Raw genomic sequence first — 21,658 nt, forward strand, 5'->3', positions numbered from 1 at the left:
TCCTGCTTGAGCCGTCAATCTTTCAAATCACATTCCAGGAGTATGATCCAGTACATATTTTGATTGGATCATAGACCGAATCTCTTGGTTCCAATCCATTTAAGTTTATCTACGCCTCTTTCTCCTTACTACTTGATTTTTGTCTTAGGTTGTGAGAGTTGATTGGATCCTGATTGGTTGAAATGAGGGCGTTTGTGGGACAACCACTCCCGCAACATACCATGACGTATTGGATACATTCTTGTCTCATTGATTCGCTGCATGCTAACGTGCCAATTATTTGTTTAGCATAGCAACGTCGAAGGATTAGAATGAAAAGACTGGGTCAAAACATGAAAATTTAACTAATGCTGCGCTTGGATCGTCTTTCAATGAGAGCACGATGGTAAATGCCGTCACCGTAGACGGGACTTGCAGCCACAGTTCAAATATCTAATCTTTTGCCGTAAGCCATATCATCATTTTCTACCGGATGTTGTTTAGCAGTGATTTGTTTACTGAAGTTACCATAGCAACGCATCCCATCGTGCTGGCTTACTTTTGCGGTCACCCGCTTTCTTCTTTTTTAATAAATAAAAACGCTTTCTTGTCCCGAAATGCCGACTGGTATGGCCGTTTTTGCGTCCCTCTTCTAACGCAGCATAACGACCAGCCGTCCCACTTGTAATTATTTTGGAATATTCGGTGAGGGTTATTGACGTCGAGAGATGCTTACTACCCTCATGTCATGAATAGCCATCTCGAGACAACTCAAAGTTGCCGGGGTGTCACGTGTCCTACTTATATCAGTACAACCGTAACAACATAAGCATTATATATCAAATAAACCTCACGTGGCAAATAAGACATTCACTGTTTTGTTTAGCAAATTCGACACTAGCCTCCATTCTAAAAATAAAAAAAATACGCCACCTGCTGGAGGGAGACAGATTTTCCGCCGAGTTGGGCCTCTTCCTCCTCTCTGGGAAAACCAAAGTTTTGACAGGAACTAAATTCCAAAATGGGGAAGGTACAGGTAAGTTGCTAGCTAATTAATGTAATAATTTTCCTAATTCACAAGTGATTTGACAATCACAAGGATGATTTGCCAATTTTTCCAGGCGGCCTTTTGATTGCATTATTTTGTTCACTAAGTAAGCTTGATGTGAAGCCTAGCTAGCTAACACTGCTAACTAGCAAGCTGGAGGGTGGGTGTTTAGATTTACACGATATTGTTATCCCATGTACTGTGCATGTGAGTATGATTGTTGTGTTTTATTTCTGTCGTTCAAATTCATACTTCAAAAGCGGGCTTATTTATGCGAACCTACTTTAACATCAGGATAGCAGTGCTAGTTAGCTAATGAGCTAACGTCAACTACCTAACAAGTAAGTTAGGTTCAAAATGGGGATGTTTATGGGTCAACTCACTTTGCCAACATCACGTTTGTTCTCCAAGAATAAACGCTATTGCCCGCAATATATTTCATTCAAGGCAGCATGTCAGATAATATTCATTCATTATTTTCAGGTAGCTAACTGGGATAACCGACTCGCTCAGCGTTGGACTAAGCTCATTGTTTACATGTAAGGCCACAGTATCTTTAATTCCAACGACCTGGTTATTGGCAAGGGTCTGCTTTCCGCATATCGTCCCTTCTTCTTGTGATAAATAGATGCAGCACAGTGTTATTCAGAATAAACACAGCTAACTAGTAGATGGTGATTATCACAGAATTTCAACCATATAAATGCTTAATAACAAAACTGTTGTGTGGCTCATGTCTGACCTTACAAATTAGTTGTTAACATCATGGGGCTACTTGCATTTGGGAGGACTGTTGTTGCTGAACAGCCGTGTCTTATTCATGAGTGTGCATCTGTTACATATTTATAATCAAGTGTTTTGTCTAGTCATCATCCCTCCTCACTCCTTTGTCTCTTATGTTTGGGTTGCAGGTCAGCCAGGGAAGGGATTTGATGATAGGCCTGCAAGCGGGGTGACCAGTGCCTGTTATACAGGCAGTAGAGTAGGCCAGGATGCCAGAGATGACAGAGAACCAGACTCCTGGCCATAAACCACGGTAAGGGCAAATCAATTCTGCTGCATTTAAGTTTTCAGGCACACAACATTGTCTAGCCTCTATCCATTTTCTCTTTCAGAAAGAAGAAAAACAAGGAATCTCACAATGCAGGTGAAATATTATTGTTGTAGTTTGGCCTTTTCTGTCATTTCCCAGCATTTCCTGGGAGTGACTCACTAAGTTTTTGTTTGTTTTGTTTGGTTGTCCTTAAGTTGAGAGACAGCGAAAAGAGAAGATCAATGCTGGAATTAACCGTATTGGGGACCTTCTACCATGTTCCCAGGCACTGAAGCAGGTAACACAGGCTGCGTTTAGACAGGCAGCCCAATTCTGATATTTTCATTAATTGGTCTATTGCCCAATCAGATCAGCTATTAAAAATCCTGAGCTTTGCAGCGGTCTAAGGCACTGCATCGCAGTGGTAGAGGCGTCACTACAGACCCCGGTTTGATCCTGAGTTGTATCACAACCGGCCGTGATCAGGAGTCCCATAGGGCAGCGCACAATTAGCCCAGCATCATTAGGGTTAGGGAAAGGTTTGGACGGGGTAGGCCGTCATTGTAAATAAGAACAAATTCTTAACTGACTTCCCTAGTTAAATAAAGGTTTAAAAATAAAAGATCTGATCTGAAAAGATCTTATGTGATTGGTCAAAAGACCAATTAGTACAAAACAGATCATAATTGACCTGTCTGTGTAAACACAGCCACACACACACTCCTTTGTGTGTTTTTGCACCGAACCATAGAACTTACGGGCTCGGTTCTTTTCTCAAGGTGTGATATTTATCCGTTGGTCTGATGCTGTAGCTCCTGTTGATATCCTGCTGTATGCGCTTGTCTTGTGTCAGTCTCCATGTAAATCCTATGCTGACATCCCCTTTGTCTTTAGAGTAAGAACATGATCCTTGACCAGGCCTACCTTTACATAAGTGAGCTGCAGAAACAAAATGACGCCATGCTTCTCGAAGGGGGAGAACGAGTACAAGGTGTGTGCTTCACAATAAGTATGGTGTGACAGTGCATTTTCCTATTTGTTTGCTTGCATTTTACAGTGTTTGAGCGTATACGTCTAGTTGTGCCAGTCTGTCTACATATAGTGTTTGAATCTACCTGTGTGAGGTACTGATAATATATGCCATTTAGCAGATGCTTTTATCCGAAGCCGTTTTTGCATACATATAACATAGAGGTGTTTGAGAGTCTGTGTTGACGACCACTCATCCTTGTTGTCTCCAATCCCTGCAGTTGAGGAGATCCGGCGACTGCGGCATCAGCTGGACGAGCTGCGGAGGGAGAGCGGCCATTACATTGAGTTGCTCAAAGCCCACGACATCAACTTCATGGACGACCCCACCGTCCACTGGAAGGGAAAGCTGCGCTGTGCAAAGGTCGCCAAAGTAATGCCCACTCACCAGCTCCCTAAAGGAATTATTGTCTACTCCAATGGGAATGTGATATGCCCAGCAGGGAAGGAACCTAGTCCAGCTTCCGATCTGGGGAAGCAACCAGTCATGGCTGGGATTGTTCAGTCGTCTTGTGACATCACAGCAGGGGTTAGGGTGAACGTGGCTCTTCAGCACGTCAGTGTCCCTTCCTCTGCCCCTCCGCTCCTCCCTAAGGCAACCCTAGCCCCTATAGTGTCTACACCTGGCATGAAGCTGGTGGAACAGTGTGTAGAAGAGGTACCTTTAGCCCCCAAATTACCCCCCTCTGTGTCCTACATCAACCTCCAGGGTATCTGCCCACTCCCCATGGTCACTGCAGCCTTTCCCCAGCCTACCACCCCAGCCCCTAGTCTCCCCGTTGCAGCCAGTTTGGCCACCCCACTCTCGCTCCATCCTGTCCCCAGCTTTACAGCCCTTCCCCAGGTCATAACCACCCAGAACGCTGCCATCAGGACTATGAGCTATACGACTATCAACAGCAGCCCAACCGTCCTCGGGGCCAGTGCAGCAGGGAGCACACAGACCACCTGGACTACCTTACAGCTGGCTGGGAACACAGTGCAACCTGTCTGCCAGTCACTCCCCACCCCAGAGACTAGCACCTCTGGGCAGCAGAGTATCCAACAGATTGTGGGCACTAAACTATCAGTTCAACCCATTCATATTCAAATGAGGCCACAGGTAACCATACAGCCCCAGGCACCCATCACTGCCCATATCCAAGCCCAGCCTTCCACCCAGAGGACACCCCAGCTACGGCCAGCTATCCTGGCCCAGCACCAGCCCCAGCCAGTCATGGCTTCCCAGCCACACTGTACTGTCCTCCCTCAGTCAGCCATCATGTCCCAGCCTGCTGTGGTAGCCCACTCAACTATGATATCACAACCTGCTGTACAACAACAGGCAACAGTCCCCTCCCATCCACAGACTGTCCTCATGACTCAACCCCAACCAGCTATGCTTCCTCAGGTCCAGGCTCAAGCCCACCCCCAGGCAGCTGTTAGGCCCCTCCTCCAGACCATGCAGGTATTGCAAATGAACCCTACTGGGACAGCAATTGCTGGGGTAACGACTCCACAGAACACTAACAACCCGAGTGTTGTCATCCTACAGCAGGCCAATCCCTGCTCAGCCCAGTCGGTTGTCAGTGACGACTTAACCAATCAGACGCCTTGTCAGCACATCGTCATCATCCAGGCCTCCAATCAGCCTCCACCTGCACCTCCTCAGAACCCTCAGGTTGGCATGGTGCCCGCAGCAGCACCCAATCAGATTGTCGCTACCAGCTCCACAACTTCCACCACTGGGCAACAGATCGTTGGGGGTAAACAGTTGGTTCACATTCTACCACGTCCCGTCCCTCAAACCCAGACACCCCAAGCCCCCCCGGTTCCCCCGAACCCTCAGACCATCACTGTGAACGGGCAAGTGTTTGCCTTGCAGCCCATGAAGACCTCTGAAAAGTCAGGCTGTAAGGGTGGCCAGAGCAGTCTCCAGCTGATCCAGCCCAGCACCACTGAGGAGCCCAGCACCGCTAAGGAGCCCACCACCAACATGCACACCCTGGGAGCCCTCAGCAGCCTCAACCAGAGCATCTCACAGGGCATGCCGTCGTGCATCTCCACCCAGAGTAACGTCCAGCGAACCCTAGCCTCACCATCCTACTCTATAGTGCCACAGCAGAAGCCATCTTCTGTCCCCATTTTAGCAGCTCCACACAGTTCCCCCGTCAGGCAGATCCAGATCCCCAGTGTGACTCCACACAGACCAGTGCTGGCGATGGGTACAGGGAAGGCCTTGTGGAGACAGCCTGAAACAGCCTCAGTGCCCAGACCTAAGAGGGCCAAGTTAGTGAGTAAGAAGGAGCCCAAACAGGGACGGCCTGTCACCATCTCAGCGAAGCCAGTGGCTTTAACAGGGGACCGTCTGGAACAAGAGGTCACTGTCCCTCAGGGAATCCCATCCTCTGTTGCTGTGAAAGTTCAGCCAAAGCCACTCCCTGTCAGCACTACAGCTAACACACCCACAGTTAGTAGTAGTGAGGCTTCAACACAGACCAGACCTGTTGAGATTAGTATCAACTCTACACTGTCCTCTCCTGAAGGTAATAGTGTGACTACTAGTTCATATAGTGGACCAACTGTCTCCAGTGAATGCACCACACAGAGTAAAACCTCTGTGACAAGTGTCACTCCGTGTACAGCAGCAATTAGTAGCAGTAGGATTTTTAGCTCCACACAGAGTGAACTCATTATCACTAGTGTTGTGAGTCTAGCTACTGTCACTTCTGCAGCAGATAAGCCTACAGTCACTTCTACTGTTTCTTCTCAGAGTAAACAACCTGCGGTTGCCGTTAGTGACAGGTCCACTCACCTCAGACCTACAGTCACTTCTACTGTTTCTTCTCAGAGTAAACAACCTGCTGTCGCCGTTAGTGACAGGTCCACTCACCTCAGACCTACAGTCACTTCTACTGTTTCTTCTCAGAGTAAACAACCTGCGGTCGCCGTTAGTGACAGGTCCACTCACCTCAGACCTACAGTCACTTCTACTGTTTCTTCTCAGAGTAAACAACCTGCGGTTGCCGTTAGTGACCGGTCCACTCACCTCAGACCTACAGTCACTTCTACTGTTTCTTCTCAGAGTAAACAACCTGCGGTTGCCGTTAGTGACAGGTCCACTCACCTCAGACCTACAGTCACTTCTACTGTTTCTTCTCAGAGTAAACAACCTGCGGTTGCCGTTAGTGACAGGTCCACTCACCTTAGACCTACAGTCACTTCTACTGTTTCTTCTCAGAGTAAACAACCTGCGGTTGCCGTTAGTGACAGGTCCACTCACCTCAGACCTACAGTCACTTCTACTGTTTCTTCTCAGAGTAAACAACCTGCGGTTGCCGTTAGTGACAGGTCCACTCACCTCAGACCAACAGTCACTTCTACTGTTTCTTCTCAGAGTACACAACCTGCGGTCGCCGTTAGTGACAGGTCCACTCACCTCAGACCAACAGTCACTTCTACTGTTTCTTCTCAGAGTAAACAACCTGCGGTCGCCGTTAGTGACAGATCCACTCACCTCAGACCTACAGTCACACAGAACAGACAGCCGGTCACTACTACTATCAGCACTGTGCAAACTAGATCAGCTATCACTAATGGCAGTTCTAGACAGAGCAGATCTACCGGTGCCTGTTCCACAGAGACTAGATCTAGGTCTACGGGTATGATGTCTTCAGCAGCATGTCAACCCTCAGTCAGCACTGTAAACTCAATAGGAAATAGACCAGTGGTGTCTCTCCAGTCTGCTCAGCTCACTTCGTCATCACAGGGTCAGACCAAGCCAGCCAACAGCCAGGAGTCTCAGCCTACAACCCAGACCCAGTCCCAGCCTGTGGCTTCTCCTTCGGGCCCCTCCACTCCAACCCCCTGTTCTGGCGCCCTGTCTTTTGCCTCACCCTCTGTAACAGTCCCCATGACCATGCCATCAGAATACAGGAAATGGGTCCCCTATAACAGACCCTCCACCCAGCAAATGACCATGCCCACTTCCACACCATCCCATTCTGCTGAGCTCAAAGTGACAGTGGTGTCAGGCAGGGAGAAGGAACCTCAGGCAGAGGGCCACCCCAGCGCAGCGATGGAGAAAGCGAGCGTGAGGAGTGATGCTGCTCCCTCTAGAATGGACTACACTCTCCCACAGCAGGTGTACGTGCTAGACCACGAACCCTTGGATCAGCCTCCGGCTCCTAACAGACAGACTGACTCGCTCATGTCTGGTGGCGCAGGTGGTGGAAGGGGCTTCTCTGTGGCGTCTATGCTTCCCACAGGTCACAGTGTCAGTTCCTCGCCAGGTCATTTTGGATCGTTTACTTTTGCCAGCGAGCAGACTGATATCCTGGCTATGTTGGAGCAGGACAGTCCTGGGAGGAGGGTGGGGGGCTGCACCGTGGACAACTCCACCTCAACAAACACCGCAACACCTGCATGGGAACCCAATTCCAAGTCCCAGCAAGCCTCCAACAGCAAAGAGAGGAGTGCTGGACAACAGACAAAGCTCACCAAACAGATGGAGACTCCAGTGGCTAAACAGGTGTCTGTTAGGGTCCAGGCTGGAGATCAGACATCCGCAGTCAGACATCCACAGAACATCTCCTTCTCCCAGTCCCACTCTCACCCCCAGAGCCAGGCCCAGTCTGGTACTTCTGGCACCCTCAGCGTCAACAACCTGATCCGGCCCAGCTCCAGCCAGCAGCAGGCCTACCCAGGCTCCCTCAGTCTGGCTGGGCAGCTGGGCTCAGTCCCATCCCCTGCAGGGAACTCAGCCCATGTTTCCCAAACCTCCACCCCTGTCCTTCCTCCCTTCTCATGCTCAGTGCAGCTGAACGAGTACGCCCCCCTGATGAGGCCCCAGGTGGGGGTGGGTGAGCCGCGATACATCAAGGACTTGTCCAAGAGGCCAGCCCAGGAGGATGTGATACTGTCCAGCAGTACCAAGCGACAGAAGACCTGCTCGTCGGCCTCTAACGTGGGCCGCATGGAGGTCAAACCCCTGGACCACAGCCAGATGATGGTACCCCAGCTACCCCCTACCACCTCATCCATCATGACCAGGATCAACCCAGACGGAGTGGGTACCCTGTTCTCAGGCAACACCTTCATGAGTACAATGCTCCGACCCACCGAGAGCCACTGCACCCCCCAGCTGCCCACACAGGAACACAACCAACCAGGTGTGCTCCACCTGCCCCATGGCCACCCCCAGCATGGTGCACCCCAGCCAGGCCAACACCTCGGGGGCAACCCCTACCTGAAGCAGCAGCAGCAGCAACAACAACAACAACAACAACAGGAGCACCAGGGGCACCACCTGTACCAGCTCCAGCATCACCTGACCCAGCCTGACCCTGCACACCTCCACAGCCTCCACCAGAGGGCACTTCAGCAGGTCCAGAAGAAGCGGGGGCTGGTTGGAGGGGGTCAGAAACAACACCACCAGGAGAAGGGAGGAGTTCAGCAGCACCAGCATCAACAGTCACAACAATCACATCAACAACAACCTCAAACACACCAGCAGCACCAGCAACAGTCACAGCAGCAGCAACACCAGCAACAGTCACAACAACAGCACCAACAGCAAACACAACAACAGCACCAACCACAAGCCCTGTCACAGCAGCAACATCTGCAACAACACCCTCAACAGCAGCACCAGCAGCAGAGCTCCCACTCCAGACACCAGCACCTCCAGCAGCAACAGATCCAGCACTTTGGGTCGCAGCACCAGGAGAAGGGTTGTGAGGCCCAGCCAGGACCAGTGGGACCCAGAGGTCACCACAACAGCCACCTGGCCCAGGAACACCTCAAGGTACAGGAACTACTGAGGCTGTATTGAATACATATTGATAATGATTTTATTATCTTGTTTTGTGGCTCTGAGTATACATTAAAAACATGTGCACGCCCTCCATTAGGATGATTTACAATAAAGTCTGTTTTCTGTATGTTTTTATCCATTATTTTCTTATCTCCTCTTTCCCCTCCCTTCAGTCTGATCAGGACCACAGCACCATGCAGAGGCTGATGAGCTCTAGAAACCTGGAGCAGCACCTGACCTCCCAGCCCAGCAACCCTGCCTCCCAGCCCTCTGACCTGGGCTGTGCTCCCCCGCGCCAGGATCACCACCGCGTCTCCAGCTACTCTGCAGAGGCCCTCATTGGGAAGGGTTCGTCTAGTGATGAGCAGCAGCACATGGTGCTCCATCTGCAGGCCACCCGCAGTACTACACAGGAACAGCCAGACCTACGGGGATACCTGGACACACCCAGAGTGAAGGGCAATGTCACACACAACCCTCAGAGCCGGCTGCCCCCAGACCACCCAGGTTCTGCAGACGTCCAGAGGGTCTCTGAGTGTCCTCCGTTTAAAACAATGGCCGGTGCTGAAGGGGGGCATCAGCTGGGGGGCTTTGAGGACATGACACCTAAATCAGGTTCCTCCTCTCAGGGAGGCCAGCAGGGGGGTTTCAGGATGAACCCGGGGCCTCCAGGGGATGGGCGAACCCGTGGGGGGTACAGTGGACCCCATCCTGGGACGCAGGGGGTGCAGATTGGTGCTCCAGGTCTTACCCGGGACCAGGAGGGGTGTCATCAGAGTTTTATGCAGAGTCTCCTGGAGCAGACCGACCACCAGAGGGCAGTCCAGTGCTGTCCTCCGGTCAGTATGGAGTACGGCTGTGTGTCTGGCAGCTCTGCAGGGGACATGCAGGCTAAAGCATCCAGCCCCAGTGTTCCTCCCACTCAGAAGGCCTCAGCTATGAGGCTTGGGGAGGGCAACAAGGGCCACATTCCTCATGGTAGTGGGAACATGGGCACCCACCCAGGGGTACGGACAGGCCTCCCCCACCCCCTTACCCCCCACAACAGCTCTGAGCCAGGCCGCACCACAGCCTCCTCCAGACCGCCCACCGCAGGCAGCCAGCGCTCCCGCCACATAACCCAGGAGGCCCAGAGCGGGAAGCTGAGGCCTGGAGAGCGACCACGGTCAGGCAGCCTGAGACCTGGGAACCCCTTTGAGCCTGACGTCCACCTGCTGGGTCGACCACAGTCGGTGAGTGAGGCGCGGCGCAGCAGTATCGTTCGCTTTATGGCAGACAGTGCCCAGGCCTCCGGGGACAACAACCTGGTGCCTGACCAACACCTGGCCCAGAACTTTGGCTTCTCCTTCATGCCGGATGGAGGACTGAACCTCCCTCCTATCAACGCCAATTCTACTTTCATCCCCCCTGTAAGCCAGACCAACTCCTCCCGCCCCTCGTCCCTGCTCCCCGTAGAGCCGCAGAACACCTTACCCTCCTTCTACCCCTCCTACCCCCCTGCCGCCCACCCCAGCCTGGCCAGCGACATCCCCATCCAGTACTTCTCCAACCAGATGTTCACCAGCCCCGGCGCCGACAAGAGCAGTTCTGCCCCCCTCAACAACCGCTTCGGCTCCATCCTGTCTCCCCCGCGCTCCGTAGGGTTCGCCCAGGCAACCTTCCCCCTACTCTCAGACATGCCCCCTATGCCCATCAGCAACTCCTCTGGCATCACCCCACACCTGTCCAACTTCAGTCTCACTTCGCTGTTCCCTGAGATCGCCACGGCGATGCAGCCTGATGGTTCTGCCATGCCCATGTCCCCTTTGCTGTCGCTCTCCAACAATTCCTCTGCAGACTCAGGCAAGCAGCCCAACCGCCTCGCCCACAACATCAGCCATATCCTGGGGCATGATGGGAGTTCTGCCGTGTAGTTGAGGGGACTTAAGGTGTTGTCGTGCCAACGTGGCAGTCAGGAATGTTCTGATTCCATTTCAGATGAAACATTTATTGAGTTGTATTACGTGGAGTAATGCCATGGCCAATTGAATTGACAGGATTTCAACTGTTCTGTTTGGATTAAAGTGGGTGGAAGGGCTGGTGATCTTTTCTGTTGGTCAGCTGAATGGTTTTTTATCATATTATTATTTATGGTTAGTGTTATACTTTAACTTCCTGGCAGTTCTATCGATACCCTAACATGGCAGTGGTTGCCCTAGTTACTGAAGTCATAGCGTTTCACTGATCAGGCACTCCTATGGCTCTAGGATGGGGGAAATGAAGCTCCTAAACCATATGGTTTGCAAATAGGTCTGACGTGACGACTTATCTGCTAGTAAAATGATATGAAGAGTTTTGTCATTTCATTGACTAACTTCTAAAAGAGGATCCATTTGAAAAACATGTGCACAAAATTCTCAAACTTAAATGTACTAACTTAAAATCAGGGTGTACAGTACAGAATATATGAGATGTTTTGTAAATAAGTTTGATAATTGTTAGATTGATGTGTGTATCTGTAAATAAATAAAGTTGATTAACATTTTTTTATTGATTAGAACTTTGTAAATGTCCAGTTGTCATCAGTTTCCCTCCCTAAATAGTCACAGTACTGTAGGGGCCTTCAGTTGGGTGAAGGACAAACCAAGTGAGGGATGAATCTGAAATGGAATCTTTGATTACACCTCATTTCAATTCCGTGCAAACCATTTAACAGGGTTAAAATGAAACGCAAAAACAACCAAGGAAATGTCATTATAAGCTTTATTTACATGCAATAGTGCTTCTGCCTGTGTAACCACGATGTCTACACACATAAAGATGGGTTATAGATTCAGGAACTCCTTCATTTTGATCTCAGACGCCTCGTGGGGAAGGCTAATACTGATGCACCTAGTTGTGAGGGAAGAATAATACTGACACGCCAGTCAGATTCCCTCACAAGGCACAGTCGTTTGGAGTAGTGGCCAGCATAAACAGACAGTCATTTCTGTCTAGTATAAAATGGAGCAGATTGAACTTCCAGAATCTTTCCCATTCAGCGATAAGGGAAAAAAAATCATGCTCCCAAAAATAAATAACTATACAATATATAAATCTCTGTTCTGTAAAAATAAAAGGCAGAATGCTTTGAAGTTGCATACGTTCGTTTATACTTTGTTAATGATGAAAAATGCATAATATTTCTGTTATTTCTATACGAAACGGAAGACGTTGAGAATCGCACCCCCATGACAACACAGAACAGGATTGAAGTGGGAGTATATACACAGCACTGCATCACAACATACATGAGGGTTGTGTCCAATGTGCATTATCATTGAGCATATTCAGGTAGTACCTCGTCCAAATGCTTGCTCTCCATTCGCCTCTACCGAGCAGCACAACCCTGTCCGTTGGTCTTTTATTTCCAGCTGAGGATAGTATAATAACCAGATGTCTGAGTTGTGGAAAATGTGAATTCTACAGGGAATGACTGAGGAGACTGGTAGATGTGCTGCTGATGCCTAGTCAGAGAGACAGTGGAATGACACTTCTCTCCATCCTGTAGTATCTCATCCACATTCTATTGAAGATTTCATTTGTGACTTAAATCGGCACCAGGATTGGGATCACATTCAAGAAATGCAGACATTAATATATACGAACAGAGATCTGTCTTTATAACAGAGTAGGATTACAGCGTGATAACAGAAACTCCCTTAGTCCTGGTTGTAGCGACAGGACCCACAGATAAGTGTCTTTCAAAATGAACATATCCTTGTACACAGCATAAAACAACGTTTTTGTATGTACAAAAGCATAAATATATAAATATCTGTGATACAAAAATAAATACTTTTTGTTTTCTGTTTTTCTGATAGTGTTTTTTCAAGTGTCCGTTTAATCTGACGTCCCTTGTTCTACCAGCGGTGTTTCCCTCTGGAGGGTGTTCACTTCCTGGAGTGGAAGTGCATCTTGGGATTCTGGCCTTGTAGTTGCTGAGGTTGTTGCCTTGGAGTTCTCCTCCTCCAGTGATAGAGGAGAGGGAGAGCAGGGTGGGTCTACACAGACAGAGGGGAGTAAAATACATGTTTATATAAAATGGTCATTTGAAATCTGCAGTGGGCATAACTGACATTCATAGCTCCTTAAGCATGAGGTAAATGCATAAGTTGCATAATGTTAAAGTTTTGTGAGAACGGACTTCTACCTTGATTGATGGCATTCTCCTTTATGATGTCCCCATTGTAAAAACGGGCGTTCCCCGTCAGGTCCTGACTGCTGATTGGCTGTTCTGAGGTGTTGAGTAGCTGGAGGGTGGAGTCTTCGGGCAGAAAGCAGTGATCTTCTCCGTCCCCATGATGCTCAGGCTCACTGAGTGGAGGGACATGTTTGGGTGAGAATGCTTCTATACACACGTGTACATAAACACATAGAGACGGACCGACTGACTGAAATTGAGGATGTGAGAACAGTCCTGTACATACCTGTTAGAGTAGTGGTAGACTGGGACGTGTCCGTTTGACATGGTCTGTGCTAGTAGCGTGCCACACTCCATATCATACTGCACATCCTCCTGCAACAGGAACAAGAGACATCAGTTAGGCTTCTGTTATTCATGAAAAACAATGTGCCCAAAACTGATATGCCCCCAACAGGGATTTATCGGTGAGAAGCACAAGACACGAACTTGGCGAGCTTAGGTTCCCAATGGGGATGGAACTCAGTCTGACCTGATGTAGTCCTGGCAGGCAGTGTGTGGGCCGATGGTGTTTCCCGTTGGAGGTGTACAGTCCGATGGGTGGGTAGACGGCGTGCGGTGGGGGCAAGTGGGGGTTCAGGGGGCAATGCCCGACCAGTGCCAGGCCCTGCAGGGGCACCATGGTGTACTGGCAGGAGGAGACGGGGGACGCCACAGTTGGGAAACACAGGTCTGACATTTCCTCTGGAGGGGAGAAAACACAAGCACCGTTGTTAGACATGGAAGGACTTCCAGGGCTGATATATCAAGGGATTAAGTCCATTCAAAATGACGTGATTGGTCAGTTACATTTTAGTCATTTAGTATGGCTTCAATACATCTGACAAACACATATTACAGTTGTAGTCAGTACATTTTTCCTCAATAAAGTAGCTATCATAAGTCATAAAGGGGAGGAGAATTATACTTTTTTTTGTACTTTTACCCCTTTTTCTCCCCAATTGGTAGTTACAGTCTTGTCCCATTGCTGCAACTCCCCTACAGACTCGGGAGAGGCAAAGGTCAAGAGCCGTCTGACCAAGTCGCACTGCTTCTTGACACACTGCTCGCTTAACCCGGAAGCCAGCCAAATCATGTGTCAGAGAAAACTCTGTCCAACTGGTGACCGAAGTCACCTTGCAGGTGCCCAGCACGTCACAAGGAGTCGCTAGCCAAACCCTCCTACAACCGCGATGACGCTAGGCCAAATGTGCGCCGCCTCATGGGTCTCCTGGTCACGGCCGGCTGAGACACAGCTTGGGATCGAACCCGGGGCTGTAGTGACTCCTCAAGCACTGCGATGCGGTGCCTTTGACCGCTGCGCCACTCAGGAGGCCTCAGGAGGGGGAATATTTGAGATATTTGAGATACTCTACAGTTGTTTTTGTGACTAAATCGAACTTGATCCAACAACTACTACCACCACCCTCCTCATCATCATCCTCGTCACTACTCACTCTCTTTGGCCCAGGCTCTCCACAGGCAGAAGGGGATGAAGGCTACGATGATGAACACAAGGGCCCCCAGGACCACGCCCACTATGAGGTAGGGGAGGTCGCTGGGGCGGGGCACAGGCCCCCCGGAGTGCTCTGGTCTCTGGGACGACGTCTCCGACGGGGAGGGCCGCTGGTTCAGACGAGCTGGGGGAGGGAGGGGTTCATTTAGTTGATGTAACATTTATTACAGTCAGGTTATCAAATTCATCCTCGAAACAATGTTGCTTTTTTAGCATTTCTCTGTGAGAGTACACGTGTGAATGAGATGGCTATACAGGTAGAGACAGATCTGCTTACCTTTAGTTTCTAAGATAACCACGTTGCCAAACTCGCTCTCTCCCCCCTCGTTGAAGCTCTGCATCTTGATGTCGTAGGCCGTCTCAGGCTGCAGGTCACTGATGGAGTGCCAGTAGCGGTCCCCCTCCACCACGTCCTTTTTATAGTCACTGTCGTTGTCACTGTCTGTCGGCCGGTAGAAGATGTAGAAACCGTAGACGGGGGTGTTGTTGACGGCAGTGTACTGTGGTGAGAAAAAATATGAAAGATTGAATATTAACAAAAATGACAGTAATTTGAGTTTTCAGCCATACGTAAAAGATGACAACGCAAACATAAAGGACACACAGCCTGTTCCACTCACTGTCCATTTGAGGATGATGGTGGTCTCGTTGATGGCTTCATTATAAGTGATGTAGGGTCCGTCTACAGGGCGTTCGTTGGGCCTGCCGCCACCCAACACCGTGTAGGCCTTAGAGGGGACACTGGGGGGGCTGGCGCCAATGACATTCACTGCCAACACACGGAACTTATAAGACATACCTACAGGGAAACAGAAAGCACACACAGGTTAAAATAACCAAACAAACCTCTGTCTTTCTCTGACCACACTAATGGTGATGGTAACCGTGTTGATTACTCAGTCATTATTCAAATAGGTATGATTATGATGATTACTAAAACAGTAATGTTGATGATAATCAGTCATGCTAATGATGAGGATGATGAGGCCATTTGTCATGAGGGATAACGATGATGATGGTAATGATGGTGATGAAGCTCACCTTTCTCCAGGCCAGTGATCTCCACAGACAGTCGTTGGGGGGGGATATTAGTGACAGCCACCTCCCATTCTCCCCCTCCCTTCCCTTTCAGCTTCTTAAACTCCACCCGGAATGACTGGATGGGGAAACCCCGGTTACCGCGCGGGATCCATGTTACGTACGCAGACGTCTCTGTCGCCGTGGAGATGGTGGGCTTATCAGGGGCCTCGGGAGCTGTGGAAAAGTGATAGAAGTTAAACGGACATCAAATCTATTATTGGTCCATATTAATGCATACATAACCACACTGACACAAGGACAGACTCACTCTCTCAAACACACTAAAGCTAAAACACTCAGACACAAGGACAGACTCACTCTCTCAATAACACTAAAGATAAAACACTCAGACACAAGGACAGACTCACTCTCTCAATAACACTAAAGATAAAACACTCAGACACAAGGACAGACTCACTCTCTCAATAACACTAAAGATAAAACACTCAGACACAAGGACAGACTCACTCTCTCAAACACACTAAAGCTAAAACACTCAGACACAAGGACAGACTCACTCTCTCAATAACACTAAAGCCAAAACACTCACAGACACAAGCAGGTAACGTAAACAATGTACAAAGACTTACTGTGAGCTCATCCTTTAGTGTTAAAATTGAGAGAGAGATCAAGACAGATCACATGTTAGTACAGAGTAGAAGAGTGAGGGGTTAACAGTTAGTCAAACAGTTTAATAACAACTGGCAGGATGTTAGAAACAGCTGAAAGGGCTAAGAGTTGGAACTGTGGTCCATCTATGTTCCAACCATGCTGGACAGTAGGAGAGGGGGACGGGGACTTACGAGAGAGGCGAGGTGATGGTACTGCAGGAGTTTTAGGAGGCTCGTTCTGTCCCCCTGGACCTCTACGACCTGTTGGCACGGAAACAAGAGTATTAGCAAAAAGACACAAATACCGGGGAATGCATCAACATGGGGTCATTTATGATAATAATTTGGATGAATAAATGAATCAATAGGTAAATAAATGTACCTTTGCCTGTCCTGAAGGTCATCATGGCCGGTTGTCCCAGGCCAGCACAGTTCTTAGCAGACATCTCCACCTCGTACAGACTGGCTGGCTGCAGCTTGGCCAGGGTCAGCTTGTGGAGAGACCCAGATATACAGCTGCTGGTCCACTCACCTGGAGGGTCCTCAATCTGATGGAGAGAAGAGAGGAGGCATTAGTTAGTTTGTGAGGACATGTGAAGACATATGTCGTTGTAGACAACTTTATATAATATCTATTTCATTTTTTTTCTCAAATGTTATTAGTTGTACTATTTAAATATTGATTACTGCACTATTGGGTAGAGCATGCGAGTTAAGCATTTCACTGTACTTATGGATGTGACAATAAAAGCTGAACTTAAAATTTAGTTGTAGACAAATATAAATCTATCTGTGTGTATTAGTACATGTGGGTTTATGTGTTAACCAGCCTTTACCTTTCTGTACTTGACGATGTACTCCACCACAGCAGAGCCGCCATCGTGGCGAGGTTTCCAGGTCAGATCATAGAAGTCGGCCTTGACAGTCCTGGGCTGGCTGAGGATGACAGGGGCCTCTGCCACAGATATCTGCCCAGTCAGCTCAGAGCAGTCCAGGGTCAGCACGCTCCCCGTGGCCCCGGGCTTCACTGGGACCTGCTCCCGCAGCACCTTGTCTGGGCTCAGGGGACACAGGCTGGACGTCAGCTTCCCTGACCGTGACGGGTTACTGGTTGGCAAGGTGACCAGTCTGGCAGCGGCCTGCGAGCTGCCCACGCCGTTCTCAGCCATGCACTGGTACAGGCCATCGTCCTGTGGGCCCACATTGATGACACGCAGCACGCGGGCAGACAGGCGGTGGCGTGGCGACGTGGCCAGGGGGCGGGCGTTGTGGAGCCATACGACAGAGGGGGTGGGTTTACCCCTGGCCTGGCAGCTGAAGCGTGCGTTCTCCCCCCACATCACCTCCTGTTGCTGGAGCTCTATGGTCACCTGGGGAGGCTCTACAGAGACAGAGAGAGATGGTTTGTTTGTTTATTGTGAGTATCATGTAAGGTCATGTCAAGCATATATGCTTGATTAATGGCTGATTGTGAGTGACTGTATGGTTGTGTGGGAGTGAGCTTGATTAAGTCTTAATTAAGTATGTCTGTATTGTTGTGTGGGAGTGAGCTTGATTAAGTCTTAATTAAGTATGTCTGTATTGTTGTGTGGGAGTGAGCTTGATTAAGTCTTAATTAAGTATGTCTGTATGGCTGTGTGGGAGTGAGCTTGATTAAGTCTTAATTATGTCTGTATTGTTGTGTGGGAGTGAGCTTGATTAAGTCTTAATTAAGTATGTCTGTATGGCTGTGTGGGAGTGAGCTTGATTAAGTCTTAATTATGTCTGTATGGTTGTGTGGGAGTGAGCTTGATTAAGTCTTAATTAATTATGTCTGTATGGTTGTGTGGGAGTGAGCTTGATTAAGTCTCAATTAAGTATGTCTGTATTGTTGTGTGGGAGTGAGCTTGATTAAGTCTTAATTAAGTATGTCTGTATTGTTGTGTGGGAGTGAGCTTGATTAAGTCTTAATTAAGTATGTCTGTATGGTTGTGTGGGAGTGAGCTTGATTAAGTCTTAAGTATGTCTGTATTGTTGTGTGGGAGTGAGCTTGATTAAGTCTTAATTAAGTATGTCTGTATGGTTGTGTGGGAGTGAGCTTGATTAAGTCTTAATTAAGTATGTCTGTATTGTTGTGTGGGAGTGAGCTTGATTAAGTCTTAATTAAGTATGTCTGTATGGTTGTGTGGGAGTGAGCTTGATTAAGTCTTAATTATGTCTGTATTGTTGTGTGGGAGTGAGCTTGATTAAGTCTTAATTAAGTATGTCTGTATTGTTGTGTGGGAGTGAGCTTGATTAAGTCTTAATTAAGTATGTCTGTATGGTTGTGTGGGAGTGAGCTTGATTAAGTCTTAATTAAGTATGTCTGTATTGTTGTGTGGGAGTGAGCTTGATTAAGTCTTAATTAAGTATGTCTGTATGGTTGTGTGGGAGTGAGCTTGATTAAGTCTTAATTAAGTATGTCTGTATTGTTGTGTGGGAGTGAGCTTGATTAAGTCTTAATTAAGTATGTCTGTATTGTTGTGTGGGAGTGAGCTTGATTAAGTCTTAATAAAGTATGTCTGTATGGTTGTGTGGGAGTGAGCTTGATTAAGTCTTAATTAAGTATGTCTGTATGGTTGTGTGGGAGTGAGCTTGATTAAGTCTTAATTATGTCTGTATTGTTGTGTGGGAGTGAGCTTGATTAAGTCTTAATTAAGTATGTCTGTATGGCTGTGTGGGAGTGAGCTTGATTAAGTCTTAATTATGTCTGTATGGTTGTGTGGGAGTGAGCTTGATTAAGTCTTAATTAATTATGTCTGTATGGTTGTGTGGGAGTGAGCTTGATTAAGTCTCAATTAAGTATGTCTGTATTGTTGTGTGGGAGTGAGCTTGATTAAGTCTTAATTATGTCTGTATTGTTGTGTGGGAGTGAGCTTGATTAAGTCTTAATTAAGTATGTCTGTATGGCTGTGTGGGAGCGAGCTTGATTAAGTCTTAATTATGTCTGTATGGTTGTGTGGGAGTGAGCTTGATTAAGTCTTAATTAATTATGTCTGTATGGTTGTGTGGGAGTGAGCTTGATTAAGTCTCAATTAAGTATGTCTGTATTGTTGTGTGGGAGTGAGCTTGATTAAGTCTTAATTATGTCTGTATTGTTGTGTGGGAGTGAGCTTGATTAAGTCTTAATTAAGTATGTCTGTATGGCTGTGTGGGAGTGAGCTTGATTAAGTCTTAATTATGTCTGTATGGTTGTGTGGGAGTGAGCTTGATTAAGTCTTAATTAATTATGTCTGTATGGTTGTGTGGGAGTGAGCTTGATTAAGTCTCAATTAAGTATGTCTGTATTGTTGTGTGGGAGTGAGCTTGATTAAGTCTTAATTAAGTATGTCTGTATGGTTGTGTGGGAGTGAGCTTGATTAAGTCTTAATTAAGTATGTCTGTATGGTTGTGTGGGAGTGAGCTTGATTAAGTCTTAATTAAGTATGTCTGTATGGTTGTGTGGGAGTGAGCTTGATTAAGTCTTAATTAAGTATGTCTGTATTGTTGTGTGGGAGTGAGCTTGATTAAGTCTTAATAAAGTATGTCTGTATGGTTGTGTGGGAGTGAGCTTGATTAAGTCTTAATTAAGTATGTCTGTATGGTTGTGTGGGAGTGAGCTTGATTAAGTCTCAATTAAGTATGTCTGTATTGTTGTGTGGGTGAGCTTGATTAAGTCTTAATTATGTCTGTATTGTTGTGTGGGAGTGAGCTTGATTAAGTCTTAATTAAGTATGTCTGTATGGCTGTGTGGGAGCGAGCTTGATTAAGTCTTAATTATGTCTGTATGGTTGTGTGGGAGTGAGCTTGATTAAGTCTTAATTAATTATGTCTGTATGGTTGTGTGGGAGTGAGCTTGATTAAGTCTCAATTAAGTATGTCTGTATTGTTGTGTGGGAGTGAGCTTGATTAAGTCTTAATTATGTCTGTATTGTTGTGTGGGAGTGAGCTTGATTAAGTCTTAATTAAGTATGTCTGTATGGCTGTGTGGGAGTGAGCTTGATTAAGTCTTAATTATGTCTGTATGGTTGTGTGGGAGTGAGCTTGATTAAGTCTTAATTAATTATGTCTGTATGGTTGTGTGGGAGTGAGCTTGATTAAGTCTCAATTAAGTATGTCTGTATTGTTGTGTGGGAGTGAGCTTGATTAAGTCTTAATTAAGTATGTCTGTATGGTTGTGTGGGAGTGAGCTTGATTAAGTCTTAATTAAGTATGTCTGTATGGTTGTGTGGGAGTGAGCTTGATTAAGTCTTAATTAAGTATGTCTGTATGGTTGTGTGGGAGTGAGCTTGATTAAGTCTTAATTAAGTATGTCTGTATGGTTGTGTGGGAGTGAGCTTGATTAAGTCTTAATAAAGTATGTCTGTATGGTTGTGTGGGAGTGAGCTTGATTAAGTCTTAATTAAGTATGTCTGTATGGTTGTGTGGGAGTGAGCTTGATTAAGTCTCAATTAAGTATGTCTGTATTGTTGTGTGGGAGTGAGCTTGATTAAGTCTTAATTAAGTATGTCTGTATGGTTGTGTGGGAGTGAGCTTGATTAAGTCTTAATTATGTCTGTATTTTTGTGTGGGAGTGAGCTTGATTAAGTCTTAATTAAGTATGTCTGTATGGCTGTGTGGGAGTGAGCTTGATTAAGTCTTAATTATGTCTGTATGGTTGTGTGGGAGTGAGCTTGATTAAGTCTTAATTAATTATGTCTGTATGGTTGTGTGGGAGTGAGCTTGATTAAGTCTCAATTAAGTATGTCTGTATTGTTGTGTGGGAGTGAGCTTGATTAAGTCTTAATTAAGTATGTCTGTATGGTTGTGTGGGAGTGAGCTTGATTAAGTCTTAATTAAGTATGTCTGTATGGTTGTGTGGGAGTGAGCTTGATTAAGTCTTAATTAAGTATGTCTGTATGGTTGTGTGGGAGTGAGCTTGATTAAGTCTTAATTAAGTATGTCTGTATGGTTGTGTGGGAGTGAGCTTGATTAAGTCTTAATAAAGTATGTCTGTATGGTTGTGTGGGAGTGAGCTTGATTAAGTCTTAATTAAGTATGTCTGTATGGTTGTGTGGGAGTGAGCTTGATTAAGTCTCAATTAAGTATGTCTGTATTGTTGTGTGGGAGTGAGCTTGATTAAGTCTTAATTATGTCTGTATTGTTGTGTGGGAGTGAGCTTGATTAAGTCTTAATTAAGTATGTCTGTATGGCTGTGTGGGAGCGAGCTTGATTAAGTCTTAATTATGTCTGTATGGTTGTGTGGGAGTGAGCTTGATTAAGTCTTAATTAATTATGTCTGTATGGTTGTGTGGGAGTGAGCTTGATTAAGTCTCAATTAAGTATGTCTGTATTGTTGTGTGGGAGTGAGCTTGATTAAGTCTTAATTAT

At 47.2% G+C, this 21,658-nt stretch overlaps 2 protein-coding genes across 9 annotated transcripts in view; one reads left to right on the forward strand and one right to left on the reverse strand.

Moving 5' to 3' along the window:
- The first annotated feature begins 301 nt into the window (after nucleotides 1–301).
- LOC118382499 (basic helix-loop-helix domain-containing protein USF3-like) lies at nucleotides 302–11,407 on the forward strand. 7 transcript variants are annotated; one of them, XM_052502830.1, is made up of 9 exons: nucleotides 302–1,015; nucleotides 1,511–1,566; nucleotides 1,939–2,063; nucleotides 2,143–2,174; nucleotides 2,276–2,358; nucleotides 2,955–3,051; nucleotides 3,311–6,263; nucleotides 6,498–8,874; nucleotides 9,057–11,407. In XM_052502830.1, exons 3-9 carry the CDS (start codon nucleotides 2,020–2,022, stop codon nucleotides 10,794–10,796), a joined length of 7,326 nt encoding a protein of 2,441 aa, XP_052358790.1. In that variant the 5' UTR covers nucleotides 302–1,015; nucleotides 1,511–1,566; nucleotides 1,939–2,019; the 3' UTR covers nucleotides 10,797–11,407. The 7 variants fall into 7 exon arrangements, with proteins under 7 accessions (XP_052358790.1, XP_052358761.1, XP_052358779.1 ...); XM_052502801.1 differs by having other exon boundaries at nucleotides 3,311–8,874; XM_052502806.1 differs by lacking the exon at nucleotides 302–1,015 and adding an exon at nucleotides 1,110–1,187 and having other exon boundaries at nucleotides 3,311–8,874.
- Nucleotides 11,408–11,607: 200 nt separating this feature from the next.
- The window catches only part of LOC118370088 (brother of CDO), a 61,598-nt gene continuing 51,547 nt past the window's right edge, over nucleotides 11,608–21,658 (reverse strand). For both annotated transcript variants that reach the window (XM_035754884.2, XM_052502838.1), the window contains 11 exons: nucleotides 17,128–17,672; nucleotides 16,674–16,839; nucleotides 16,484–16,552; nucleotides 15,642–15,854; nucleotides 15,221–15,399; nucleotides 14,878–15,100; nucleotides 14,542–14,724; nucleotides 13,578–13,789; nucleotides 13,332–13,420; nucleotides 13,055–13,218; nucleotides 11,608–12,905 (listed from right to left, as the gene is read on the reverse strand). In XM_035754884.2, the coding sequence (XP_035610777.1) occupies nucleotides 12,745–12,905; nucleotides 13,055–13,218; nucleotides 13,332–13,420; nucleotides 13,578–13,789; nucleotides 14,542–14,724; nucleotides 14,878–15,100; nucleotides 15,221–15,399; nucleotides 15,642–15,854; nucleotides 16,484–16,552; nucleotides 16,674–16,839; nucleotides 17,128–17,672 (2,204 nt within the window). In that variant the 3' untranslated portion in view covers nucleotides 11,608–12,744. The remainder of the gene's footprint in view (nucleotides 12,906–13,054; nucleotides 13,219–13,331; nucleotides 13,421–13,577; nucleotides 13,790–14,541; nucleotides 14,725–14,877; nucleotides 15,101–15,220; nucleotides 15,400–15,641; nucleotides 15,855–16,483; nucleotides 16,553–16,673; nucleotides 16,840–17,127; nucleotides 17,673–21,658) is intronic.

Source organism: Oncorhynchus keta, chromosome 4 (genome assembly GCF_023373465.1).
Source record: "Oncorhynchus keta strain PuntledgeMale-10-30-2019 chromosome 4, Oket_V2, whole genome shotgun sequence".
In the NCBI taxonomy this organism is placed as follows: Eukaryota; Metazoa; Chordata; class Actinopteri; order Salmoniformes; family Salmonidae; genus Oncorhynchus; species Oncorhynchus keta.